Raw genomic sequence first — 14,119 nt, forward strand, 5'->3', positions numbered from 1 at the left:
ATTGCGTATCCATCTAATTTCTTTATTATTCTCTTTGGTGAGGAATTGAAACAGCAATGATGGCATTATTCTTGTATACGTATCGTATATCATCATAATATAAGGATCGACTATAAACAAAGATAATGACGTAAATTCTGTTTTATATAATGATTATATGGTCTTACAACAAGAGAAGTTATGTGCTCTGTGATATGGACCAAAATGTTATCTTATATCGAACAATATTTAAAGAAACCGTTGATTGGGTGCTCATGTGATAGGTCTGTATGTAAAAATGATGTCAGCACTCAAATTTAACCCCCCTGAAAACCTTAGTAGTGATTTGATGAATTTTTATCACTATATTTTAGCAGAACCCACTTTTTATGCGAGGGGACTTCTTTTTTTTACACAAATGAACCTGACTACGTCAATGAAGGAAGAAGGGAAGCATTGTAATTTTGGTTCCTGACTTGCTTTGTCACATTTTGTCATCATTGAGGGCCCTGTTATTATTCTGGGGATGTGTTCGAAGCTCCTTTAATTTTACTGTACTACACAATTGAGTGTCCTATTACCTATGAAGTGGAAGAAATGTGACTGAGCACATGACATTCACAATGAATCCGTCCTGTTTTCAATGATTACTGTTTTTGAACAGGCCTGTCTGTCACCACAGGCAAATTGAGCATTATTTACAAACATTTAGTCTCAGTTCTACTCTATACCTAGCTACGAGTGAACCATTGTTAATAAAACATCAGTAATCCTAAATCATCCTGTCACTAAAACGGGGCATTGGGGATATATTTACCACTGTCTGAGGTACAAGAACCAGGACATTTACTCCAAAGCCAGTTTCTCCAGAATACACCTGAAGCTCATTTTACACGCTTCAATTATACGTGACTTTTTGTCGAAAGCGGTTTGGTCATGGAACCCAATTTGCAGCACCAGAGATTTTAACGAGAGAATAAAACCTTGCCCCAAACAGTCAGACATAAATTGCTCAACAGTTTATTTGGGGCAGGGTTGATAAAATTGTGTATTTAGGTGTGTGCTGTGCATGTGAGTTTAATGAGTTTAATTTATATGTAAATAACACAAAACTACATAGTTCCATGCTTCATGTCATGTCATTGGCTCTCCCTGAACATTGTGTTGCAGTGAGTTTGAAAGCAGCTCAGTAATCCTGGATCAGAGTGGACAAAGGGCCCCAGAGTGCTGCTCGTGATGTAAGCACTGTGTTTGACCCCACCCCCCCACCCCCCCATGGCTCTCCCCTCATCTATTTACTGTGTGTTTGTGACAAGAGATGGTCGCTGCTGTAGTTGACCATCAAAACTGCATCACATCACAAGTTCTAAAGGCAGGTTGGTCACAGTCCATTGGCTGCGTGTCAGGGCCCAGCTGATGATGACCTCACACACAGTGGGAAGAAGAAAGTATTGACCAGTTCTCAGGAGAGGAATCCGCTAAGCCGCGAGGAGAGGAGAGGTTCTTTGGATTCCTACGACCAAGTAAAACAGACTGGGAGAATTTTGTTCCCTTTTTTTGCCTACAATTATTGCTCTTTATGCTTAGAAAGGCACGTTACCTCATGCGAGTATCACTTGGTAAACATTTACTTAGTTCACGCCTCTGAAATTGTGTGTGTGTGTGTGTGTGTGTGTGTGACTGTTAGCTGTATCTGCAAGTGAAGAAATTATCACGTCTGCTGGGAACCGAGTAAGTATGTGTGCTGTTTCTTCTAAAATGACATGAAAAAAATAGTACAAGCTATAATGTCTGGCTTTTGACTGGAATTGAAAGTGTCTTTTCGTACATACTACACCTAATTCAGCATGGGTTCACTGCAGAACTCCACTCAGATCATGTGGGCATTGAACACTCGTTTGAAGGGCTTCCTAGAGCATGTAAACAGGCTGCAGGAGACCAACCAACAATTGGAAGCCCAGATAGCTGAAAGGAGCATGGTGAACACTTTGTGTTCTCAGGATTGGTCCAAGCAGGAAGAAGCCGTGAAAGAACTCCGTGCTCAGGTAAGACTACTGGCAATTAATAATTAAACCAATCATGTGAGATCTTCAGTCATGATACTTTTCAGTTGGTGTTTTTAGGTGTGAAATATCTCATCATGATTGCAATAGATTTTTAGTTGGACTGTAAAGAATTTCTCTGTAAAATAAGTAGGGACGGTTGATAAACAAAGAGAATTCGATTTTCATCGAAGCTGCGGAAATAGTAATGTAGTGCCTATTTCCACCACTTGAATGACACTATTGTTTTTTACTGTTAAATTACAGTTTGTTTATTCTTAACTGTTAATTTACATGTGGGAATGAATATTCAGGATGGATGTACATACATATACGTATATACAGGATGGATGTACGTACAGACAAATATCTATCTAAGCCATGCCCACTCGCATTTATGGGCAATTTGGAGTGCACGGGGATAACATGTAACATGCAAACCTCACGCAGGTTTCACACACAATCGAACCCGCACCCTCTGAACTGTGAGGCGGACATGCTAACTAGTGCGTCACCGTGCCGCTTACACACATATATTCAGTTAAAGTGATACAAGATGTCCCTAGTTTGTAGGAAGTGCATCTTACTAATGTGTCAGCCCCAATGCATTTATACAAAGTAATTCAAACCGTTACTTGTGCAGATCATTATGCAATTACGAGTCTCAGTGTTACTACATACACATGGAACTGAGCCAGAGGCACATGTGAAGCTGTCACATATGAAAACAATTCAGAATTATGGACTCATTACCTTCATGGCCATGAATTATTCTTATGGTTATTTTGCATTTTATTTTAATAGTGCTCTCAGCAAACAAGGTTGTTACATTTCAACATGTTTTCACAATTTCTACACAGTGTCGTCAAGATTGTCTAATGTTTTTGCAAGTGCAGTAGATTGAACTGCTTGCTCCTTTTTTGTGCCTTTTCATAGAAACACATATGATTATTTTGGCTTTATTTGGTGCACATTAATTTATTGTAATCATCTGCTAAGACATTAAGTCTTTTTTGATCCTCTGATCTCACAGGGGCTTACAAAGGCTCAGGGGAATTGAGTATATTGATACCCACAAATAACAAGTGCACTGTATATTTAATCCTCTAAACGGTTTGCACATTCCTTGTTGTCCTGTCTTTGGCTCTCCTTAAAAAACATGGGTGTGTCTTGTCCCGAACAGGTTTTGCAATCATGCTAAAACAAATGTGAAAAAGTTCTACAAGTAGAGAACACTCTGCTATGTTGTTTCAAATTCTCCTGTTGTATGTTCTTTTTTGTATTTTAACCCATTGAATAAGAAAGTAATATATATTACATTTTCACTGGATGGATGGATGGATGGATGGATGGATGGATGGATGGATGGATGGATGGATGGATGGATGGATGGATGGATGGATGGATGGATGGACGGACGGATGGACGGACGGACGGATGTATAGATGGATGGATGGATGGATGGTGGATGGATAAACTGATGGATGGACCACTGCATTGGAGTTGTTCTTGCATTTGTTTTTTACTTTGCTAGGTTGGAAAACTACTGATGGAGAATGCCCAGTTGGCATTGCAGTCTGAAAGCATGAAGTCCAGAGCTTCTGCCATTCAGGCCAGGTCAGCTCTATGTGCCTATACCTTCTTTTAGCCTTTTAACTATAACAGGAACTGGCTACTTTGATACTAGCAATGTCACAATTGTGTTCCAGCGATAATGGACAAATTACTGTAAATATAAAACCAGTTCAAATCAACATGGTATGATTTTTATTCACAAGTTGATCAAGCTTCTACTTATCATTATTTTCTTGAATAAACGGAATGTCTTCATGAATTAGTCTGTTAAAAAAAATCAAACACTATTACGCATAAATTGTTTGCAAATTATATTGTCAGTGTAAAAGAAACTCAAAATGCATGTCAAATGAAATGTTTATATTTTGAAGCTAGCAACACATCTTCATCCTAGTTGTATTGTAAATATTTCTCTTCAAACTACTATTTTACTGAGGTTTTACAAGTTCTATTGAAAAAGATGTGGATTTATTTAATTCTCCGTGCCATGAAAAAAAGACACAGACACTTAAAGTCACTTAAAAATTGTTCCCCGAGACACGGAAGGTAAAATACAGAGCGTGGACGCCGCATGTGTGCCGAGCTTTACCTTTGCCCGTAGCACCGCTTGGTCTATTGAGCACTCACCGTGGCGGGATATGAATGAGAAGACGTCGGGTTGCTCGTCAACATGGGCTTTATTCGTCTCAAACTCAACAGCACAAACTTCCATAAGCACACGTAACCACATTTTAATCCCTCTCAATGCCCTTCTCTTACGGATTCTTCTCCCGCCATTCGGGTATACAGCCCATCTCTGGGCTCTCAAGGGGGTTAGCCAAATATGCCATAGTTTGGGGAGCAGTGACATACAGTATCAAAAAACACAAACAGTTCGGAAGTACCATATTTTCCGGACTATAAGTCGCTCCGGAGTATTAGTCGCATCATTTTGAATTCGGAATTTCCGTATCATAACTTATATACGCCATTCTCCTAATGTTTGGATAGAGGTAACGTGTGAATAATGATCTTCTCCATACATGTTACAGGTGTGACACGGAAGAGCATAACACCATGCACCTGGAGCAGCAGGTAGCTCTGCTAAGGGAGTCAAAGAAGAAGACAGATCAGAGCAACATGATTCTGCAGGCAGACATTGTTCACTCCATGACAGAGCTTCAGGACATAAACCAAGAGTATCAGGTATATTTCTCTGCATCACTAATAGATTCTGTATTAGTAGAATAAACTACTAATAGTTGTTTAGTTGGTTTTTATTCAGGGTAAATATACACTCTATTTATTTTGTTTCTTAATCTAATGCTCTAGGTAGTTGAAGCCCATAAATATGATCAAAAGGTTAAGAGCATTTTTAATGGCAAAGTATCATAGGAGTACTTTCAGCATATTTAATTTGAAAATATTTAATTTAATTTGAAATAAATAGGTTAGTTACCCATTGACCCTATTCTTAATGCACTGCTGCAAATTAAAACCATGATACAAGCATTATGCATTATGCATTATGCATTATGCATTATGAATAAACAAATTGGAACCAGGCAGTGGTATAAGGAATGGTTCTTGATACAGCTCTAGTATTGAATTTTTAGGTCCACAAAAAATATGGCATTCAATAGTTTGGACTTACACAATGTATTTGGAGGAAGTAAAATATATAGCACTATTCTTAATATAGTACTCAGACTAGAAGTAATATTATTACGTCTGTCACGACTCGCATACTGGAAAAAAGTACTTAGTAGAGTGCAGACATGTGACGATTGTTCGGGTATTTCTATTACACAATGTGCCAGTTACAACTAGAATTAGAATTTACAACTCTATGCGAGTGACTCATTTTTTCCTGGCAGACAATCAGGCAGAAATGTGCCAACCATAAGGCATCTACTGAACCTTTCCATCCTTACAAGGGCCATGGGGGTAGGTCTCGATAAGTTCCTTGAACTTCTACCTCGATTGGGTTGCTCAATAAACTTATAAAATGAAATAAAATGGAATTGCTGGAGCCTATTCCAGTAGTCTCCAGGCAGTAGGTGGGTACACCCTGAATCACGTATTCGCACTCACACACACCTACGGGTAATTTGGTAATCGTCCTATGATGAATGTTTTTGGAATGTGGGAGCAAATGGGTGAAACCAAGAGGAAACCCTCACACGCACGGGGAGAACTCCACACAGGAAAGCAGGAACTGTGAGGACGGTCTAACCAGTACGCCGCCATGCCACCTCATCAAAAAATTTATAGAATTAACTTTCCTTGGTACAAGCAATTCCACAAATTTACATGACGGCTTGATATTGTGTGGTGGTAGCACGTGAGCGAAGCCGTGCCATTTGTAAACTCTGATGGAGTGGTTCACATTGAAACCAAATGGAGATACATTAATGGCAATGCTTGAAGCATGGAAGAAAATATTGAATGCAAATATTTTGTTGCGCTATAAAGCTGAGACCACATTCATTTTGAACTCATTTGATCATTTGCATCCATTAGCTCAGTGGCCTAGTGGTAGAGTGTGGATTCAAACCCCAGCCGGGTCATACCAAAGACTATAAAAATGGGACCCATTGCCTCCCTGCTTGGCACTCAGCATTAAGGGTTGGAATTGGGGGGTTAGATCACCAAAAATTATTCCCGAGCGCGGCACCACTCCTGCTCACTGCTCCCCTCTCTCCCAGGGGATGGATCAAAATCACACAGGGATGGGTTGAATGCAGAGAACAAATTTCACCACACCCAGATGTGTGTGTGACAATCATTGGGACTTTGACTTTATACCGTAATTTTCGGACTATAAGTCGCTCCGGAGTATAAATCGCACCAGCCATAAAATGCACAATAAAGTGAAAAAAAACATATATAAGTCGCACCAGAGTATAAGTCGCACTTTGGGGGCAAATTTATTTGTCAAAATCCAACACCAAAAACAGACATGAACCAGCAACAACAGGCTAAACGATACGGTATGCTAACGTGACATATACACAAATGAGGAGCTGAAAACGGGCCTGACGTAACATTCAGAGTTATTCAAGTAAGTATTACATAAATAATATGTTTATCAAACCATCTGTGTCACTCCAATTCATTAAATCCATCGATCCTGCTTTATGTAAACAATGCCGCGTATGCGCCGCATATGCTGACGTCGGACCCGTTGTAAGTTGCATTTTTAATTATTCCACAGACCCATATCACGATATATAAAGTATATTTCAAATAACTATCATATTAAAACAATATTATCAAACCATCTGTGTCACTCCAAATCATTAAATCCATTGATCAAATTCCTCGTTCTTTATGTCAACAACGCCGCGCGTGCGCTGCAGAGATCTAGTATATAACTATATTGTAGCATTAACAAAGTACCAGGAAAGACGTGGGTTTGGTAAACGGCTCTTTATTTAACAAAACAAGAGTTCAACGAGCCAACAACTACTGAACTTCCAGCCACGGAGGTGAAAGAAAGCTCCGTAGAGTATGACCGGGTGTGCGTAAAAGCCATATCCGCGCCCCATCCACCGTCCCCGGACATCCACCCGGCCGAGCGCCGGCCCCCGACTTCCATCCACGGAGGTGAAAGAGAGCTCCCGTCGAGAAGGACCGGGCGTGCGTATAAGCCGTAATAGTTTTTCAAACCTTCTGTGTCACTCCAAATCATGAAATCCTTCAAAGTCTTCGTCCTCCGTGTCACTTACAAACAAAGCTGCTAATGATGCCGGTAGTACGTGGGACCCTTCGTCATCTTCGTCATCCCGTGATCGAATCCTTTGTCCTTTATGTAAACAACCGCCGCGCGGCACGGGTGACGTCACTTGCAGTTCAAATGACAGTAATCCCTTGCTACATCGCGGTTCGTTTATCGCGGTTTCACTACAATTTTGAAAATTTGTGAAAAAAAAATCACATATAAGTCGCTCCTGAGTATAAGCCGCCTCCCCACCCAAACTCTGACAAAAACTGCGACTTATAGTCCGAAAATTACGGTAATTCTAAATGCAGATGCTTTTTTGGGAAATTTACCTTATGTCTCTCCTCTTACCAGTATGCACTGTACCGGTCGCTGCATGTTTTGGGAACACTCTCCGTGTCCCTCCATCTCTCACTTCTCACTTTCATCTCTTTTGCTGCATCCCACCCCCTCCCTCGTGCCCCCTCCCCTCTGATTGGCTGCTTCCAGGCAGCCCGAGCTCTACAGTTGCAGCGATCCCCCTCATGTGATGCTCTATTAGCAGTGACCAGGGGAGCAGGTAAACAGGAAGAGAATGGCACAGGGATGGAGCTCACCAAACTCCTCGACCAGATCAGAGCTCAATGCAACCTCAACAGAGAGAATGAGAGACACCTCGGTCCGGGTACAGGCTCACATTCGCTTCCCAGCTGTCCCGGGCCAAGCCAGTTTGAAGCTGGAGCGGCAGCTGCATCAACAGCACAGAGTGGCGCTCTCATCGAGGTACAGATTTCTTCCTGCATCCTCACTCGTCAGTTGTTTTTCCTGCTGTGTTGTTCAAGCCCATGGTCACTAGACTCAAGGCTAGCTCATAGTTGATGAATACACTCAAGGCAAACCCAGAGTAGCTGAATACAAAATAAAAAATTGGAGTTTCAGATCAGGATTTCAAAATTAATTGACAACAAATCGACGATCAAATGAATCGCCTTGCGTTTTAATATTCGAGTCAATATCAGTTCAGAGTAGATGAATACATTTACGTTTCAAGATTTACGTTTTATGATTTACGTTTCATGTAGATTTACGTTTCATGTAGAGATGTCAAAATTAATTGATTAATCAACAACAAATTGACGATCAAATCAATCGCCTTGTATTTTAATATTCAAGTCAATGTTTAGAGATATTATTTAACGGAAGATTGACAAAATCCTTTCATTTTAGGCTCTCAAAAATATTAATTCTTCACTAATTCCCTAACAGACTGGTTTATCTTTTGTATTGAATCAAAACAAGACATTTGCAAACATGTGCTTTTACTCTCAAAAACAATGACCATTACTATTTCTTGTGTAATATTGCTTTGTTGTTGTTTAGTTGGTTTTTAATCACTAAATAATACCAAACAAAAAAAATATTTGCCTGATGAACACGATTCAGGAAAAAAATTATACACTTTGATGCAAATAAAATTGTATCCGATTGATCAAATAATCGATGGAATAATCGCTAGAATTATCAATTCTACAAACATTCTAAAGTGACAGCTATAGTTTCAGTCATCCCGCTGACTCCCTCCGCTCTGATACAGGACATATCTTTATGCAAATGTCCATGCGATATGTTTCCTTCAATGAATCTCATTTGCGTGTACGATTTCCCACAGTTACCTTGCAGTCACTTACAATCAACTTTGTAAATTCACCAAACTGTATGTTGTTGCTTTTTGGCGTGAGTGCTTTTGCTTTTTCCATAACAGTAAATAGTCACAACATTGAAATAATACAACACTGAAACAGTGTTGGAAACAGGATGAGTGAGACACCCAGCAGCTGTACAGTGTGTCAACACAGCTGGCACAACATTGTGTGAATACAAAGTCAAAGGTTGACGCTGCTGCATGTTCATACAACATACAGTTCACACAATCAAGCCACACAACCTGTGTCTTCTTTTTCTTTTGACTCTGTGCTAGCTACAATTGCGCAGTTTATTTGGAATTAGTCGCCATTGTCCTTTTTTTCCATTCATTTTGTATGGATCCGTTTACCAAACACCAAACTCTTTGTTAGCATATAATCTACCTTCTTCATTTTCATCTCACTCAGGAAGCAGCAGCATGGACGCAGGGTACCCTCGGCAGCAATGCGCTAAGGGAGGCTTGGGCAGAGTTGGCTGAGGCCCGGAAGCAGTGGCACTCCCTCCAGGTGGAGATTGAGACTCTGCATGGCTTGGTAAGGAAGCATAGCCAGACCAGGCAGGAGTAGTCTTACTTGACATGGCACATTGCATGACAATTTTGCAGATGAAAAAAATAACAAGACATACTTGAACATCATCTCACTCAATTCATCCACTTATGATGTCATTACTAGCTCTTAATTATTATTTCACTGAACTGTGACTCACATTTTTCTTACACAGGAATTCCCATGAATCACTCTAAACTCGAACCTATCTGTTTATATTAGCATGGAGTGCCTCTTTGTTTCATACATACTTGGGTTAAAAAGCATTGATCGAATTCTATTGTATTCTATTGTAGCCTACTAATGATCCAAACCAGAATCTGCTGATAATTTTCCTCATTTCATAATACAGATACTCATCCAAAAAATGAATCTAAATTTCAAGGGTTTACGTTTTTTTTGTTGTTGTTTTTTTTAACACCGTACAGAAATCGTCTTCTCTCGCATGCCCGTTGTGAAAATTTAACAATGGCTTGTTTACACACCCTTTTTAGGAAAAGTAACATTTTTATTGTTACCCACCCAAATGATCCAAGAGCCCACCCAAAGCTCACATAGTTGTAACACCTCTGCTCTTATCTTATTCTGAGGCAACTAACCAAATGTACTACTGCAAAGAACAACTTTCATATTATATTCCTCAGACAAAGCAGGTTTAATTTTCTAAACAATTCTTTCACCCAAAGTACTGCCTCTGGTTGGTTCTCCAGGAGAAAGGTCTGGAGAGCTCCCTCCACAACACCCAGCAGCTGTACTCCAGCCAGCTGCAAGAACTTTCCCAGGTGATCGCTGGGCTGGAGGCTGAGCTGGAGCAAGTGAGGAATGGACTGGCCACACAGCGTCAGCGACATAGCCAGATGCTCAACACAAAAATACAATTGGAGCGAGAGATCTCCACTTATAGACGACTGCTGGAACAGGAAGAGGGCAGGTGAGATATAAAAGAGGCACAGAGGGCAGTTAAAGGTAACTCTTTTCAGCAAATAAGCACGGTCGTGGTGCTTTTCATTTGATTCAGACAGGCAACACATCTTGTCTGAGCTTATATTCACTGCCTGCATTTACCTGTTTTATTGGGGGGGGAACACATAGGTTTTTCATAGGAACGCTAGGTTTCTAATTTAGTTGGAAACAAAAAACTCAGGTTGAAGCCTGTATAATCTTGAAAGGTGTTTTCTGATTTCGTAATGCCCCTGACAAGCCATAGCAAGTGATTGTCCCTCACAGCATTTGTTTTTTAAGTAGCGTGATCATTCAATTGCAGTGTTGGAGACATATTGTTCAATGAGTGGAAGTGGGTGGTCTGGGATTGACAGCTTTGACTGAGCGTAAAGAGAGAACTCTGTTCAGTCACATTCTACAGTTAGCAATCTAGGACAGGTTTGTCACTCATTTGCATCACTGTAGTTGTGGTTTCTCTCTCATTCTTATTTCAACTTGATTTGCAGCATGCTTTAAAAGCAACCTCAGCTGCATACAAAATGCAGTACAAAAAGTAGAAATGAGAACATATGCTTATGGCCATTATGTTTGTGAAAGTCATACAAGTCGTCTCATACACACATCCCCCCCCCCCCTGCGGGTTTTAACAATGCATAAGAATGAATGGAAAATATCACTAAGCTGAATAGCAATTATGTTGCAGATTTCCAGCAAAAATTATAGGAATAAAACTATTTAGCAAAGACTTTATTTAATTTAGTGGCTTGTGGGATTCGGTCCACAGGCCTTGAGTTTGACACCTGTGAGTTAGGAGGGATGTTCATTGTCTCATCACTAAGATAAAAACCAAACTTCAATGACAGACTTTGTTCTTAGTAAAGATCTATTACATTATTATTATTAAAATGTTAGCAATATTGGGAGCTCTTAAATGCCAGTCCACATCGACAGTATGTTTGTTTATAACCCTAAATTGGTGGTGCTCGCATGTCCCATGACTGAAACATTTGACATGAGATTGTTCACACAGTCGCCATCTTCATGGATGTGGCGTTTCATTCCCGCAGGTGCATGAGCCACAGTGAACAGCAGACAAGTTTACAGCTCTGGAGATCGTCTTTGCTGGAGCCGAATGGAAAAGTTTCCGAGAGCGGCTTCAGTGATCCCAGCGTCACCCCAGATGAACCAAAATCAGAGCCTCTGCCTGACACACCTTCGCTAATACAAAAGGGCAACAAGCCAAAGGAAAGCTTCGCACTCCGTCGGCCACAGAGTCTTGTGATTCTCACAGGTAACACGCACGTAATTTGCACTGTCTAGACCTGCTTCATTATTCAAGTCTTCTTGCAGAACCAGAGCAAGGTAAACATTTACCAATCTCCACTGTGAAGACTCAGGAGATTCTTCAGGGTAACATAGTGCAGGAAAGTGCAGAAGGCCGTGGCACTGTTGAGTAAGTAGCAATGTTTTCACTCTCTTGAACAGAATGAACACCTCGCCTAACACTAAGCTGTCAAGCACTGCGCTTTTATTAAGTCATTAGCCTACAAAGCAATAACCACCAACGTCCATCCCCACCCCGTTTCATACACCCTGAACAATTTGTGACGCGTACAAACGTCTGCTGCTTTAGATTCCCATGAGTGATTCATCTTCAAGCTGCTTGGGAACTGCTTTGGCTTTTAATGGCTTTTGTTTGATGTTCAGAGTCTCGCTTGCTGTGTTGTCTTAAAGGTGTGGCACCTGATGTTGTTAGACCAGACATGGTGGAAAGTGGAAGGTTTTTTTTTTTGCTTTGGAAACGCCTCGGGCGCTAAATGCCACATGCACACGTGTACAACAACTCATGGGATGGTGTACTTGTTTAAATAACTTCAGTTTAAGTTATTTAAACACTGCCTTAAGCAGTGCTTTGCTTGATTGAGATGTCATTTTCAGACACTGTCATGAGCTTCATTCATTACATTGCACAAGCTCACATCAGATAAGATGGGAACTTCTCTTTCCTTTAATTATTTTTGTTTAGTCATCTTTGGGAGAGTGTGGTTCATACTTTGTTCCCGCTCGTACCTACTTACCCTACCCCTATAGTTTAAAATATATATCTCTTTGTAATTTGTTTCGTTTAGTCATGATATAGCAATACAAGTTCAAAAAAGAAGACTAAATGAATGAATAGTTGACAACTAACCAAATTTACACAACACATTAAATGGAATGTGGTGTTTCCCTGCATATAATCGATTCGCAAATTCATCTATTTATAGATTTTTAAAGATAGCCTCCGTTTTTCACAAAAAAAAAAAAGAAGGGAAAACAAAAGTGTTGGCGACGTGGCCTCTTTGGGTCATTTTGTTGTCAAGCCAAAGCAAGACATTTACAGTTTTGTCGCCATCTAGTGGCGATTTGGTGAGCTATTTGAGCACTACCTTGTGTCAATTTCCACCTATGAGGTAAGAGTGGGGGAGACTACAAGCTATTTTCAGCTGAGCTCAATCTCTGTCCTCCAAGAATAGCCGGGAGCACTTTATTCATAAATGAACGTTTACATTCATATCAACAATACTTGTATAGATAATGTACAGCTATAAAAATAGGAAGTCAGCAAATACTATGCATACTCTACATAGTCTTCATTATGCAATAATCACTATTTATCCAGGACCGAAAAGATTGACAAGGTCATCAAGCAATGGGAGAGCTCGTTCTTCAAGGATAACCCAAAACTACGTAAGAAGTCTGTGTCCCTGCGCTTCGACCTGCATATGGCTGCAGCAGACGAGAGCTGTGCCCAGATTAAACAAGACACTCTCCCAGATGTTGAAGTGCGGCTCATCATGAAAAGATCTCGTAGCAGTGCAACTATCACACCATAAATTGCGGCATCAGCCCCTGAGTGAATGCATACTGGAGTTTCTGCCTTAAACAGCTATCTGATACTGATATATGCATTTTGGTTTGATACTGAAGTTGGATGATAAAATTCACTTGTACAGGAAATAATGGTTACATGTGTTTTGAACCTTGACTTTTTTTGTCTATTCATGGAATATCTCAGAATAAAATTAGACAATTCATCAACATCTTATTTTAAATCTAAAATTTTTGGTTTTTTATGTCCCCATTTTGTCTAATTGAAATAGGTATTCTCAAAAAACAGGTCCTCTCTGCCTTCTCTCCATTTGTTCATTTAGTAAGAAAGAAAGTATGTGTTGGAAAGTATGTGTTGGAAGTTGTGTTGGAAATTGAGTTTGTGTTCAATGACTGTGATTGAGGAACTTTTAAAATGTCCATTTTAATTTCATTGTTTCATTTGTGCATTATACCTCTGACATTGTCTGGTTTAAAGATTATGTCGACTACCTGCTTTTTACAAATATATCCTACTGATTTGATTGCCTCCTGATATTGTGGTGATTTTAATTAAAGGAAACTCATGACGTTGTTCAATTGAGTGATAAAGCTAAACCTTAAAATATTTAAAATCTCATTGCTGCAATATTGTTTATCTTGTACAAAGCATAAACTCTTGACACAGCCTCATGCCTCAGTATAGTAATTTATTTTGTGAAGCGTGCACATTCGCTGTTTTAACCAGACAGTCATTTGTACATAGTTAATAGTGAGCTATACAATAATCTATGTAA

At 39.9% G+C, this 14,119-nt stretch overlaps 1 protein-coding gene across 1 annotated transcript; it reads left to right on the forward strand.

Annotated features, from left to right (window-relative positions):
• Positions 1-1,826: 1,826 nt before the first annotated feature.
• On the forward strand, positions 1,827-14,013 carry krt222 (keratin 222). Its single transcript, XM_085912652.1, has 9 exons — positions 1,827-2,024; positions 3,556-3,638; positions 4,628-4,781; positions 7,789-8,061; positions 9,390-9,515; positions 10,241-10,461; positions 11,540-11,763; positions 11,823-11,925; positions 13,135-14,013. Exons 1-9 carry the CDS (start codon positions 1,827-1,829, stop codon positions 13,346-13,348), a joined length of 1,596 nt encoding a protein of 531 aa, XP_085768778.1. The 3' UTR covers positions 13,349-14,013.
• Positions 14,014-14,119: the final 106 nt, after the last annotated feature.

This window comes from Syngnathus leptorhynchus, chromosome 5, assembly GCF_054491065.1.
Source record: "Syngnathus leptorhynchus isolate UIUO chromosome 5, UIUO_Slep, whole genome shotgun sequence".
Classification (NCBI taxonomy): Eukaryota; Metazoa; Chordata; class Actinopteri; order Syngnathiformes; family Syngnathidae; genus Syngnathus; species Syngnathus leptorhynchus.

Excerpts from the sequence above, each read along its gene's own strand:
- krt222 (XM_085912652.1), top strand. The coding sequence starts at position 1,827 with ATGGGTTCACTGCAGAACTCCACTCAGATCATGTGGGCATTGAACACT. Across the intron at positions 10,462-11,539 it reads CTGGAACAGGAAGAGGGCAG|GTGCATGAGCCACAGTGAAC; the intron begins GTGAGATATAAA and ends TCATTCCCGCAG. Across the intron at positions 11,926-13,134 it reads GAAGGCCGTGGCACTGTTGA|GACCGAAAAGATTGACAAGG; the intron begins GTAAGTAGCAAT and ends CTATTTATCCAG.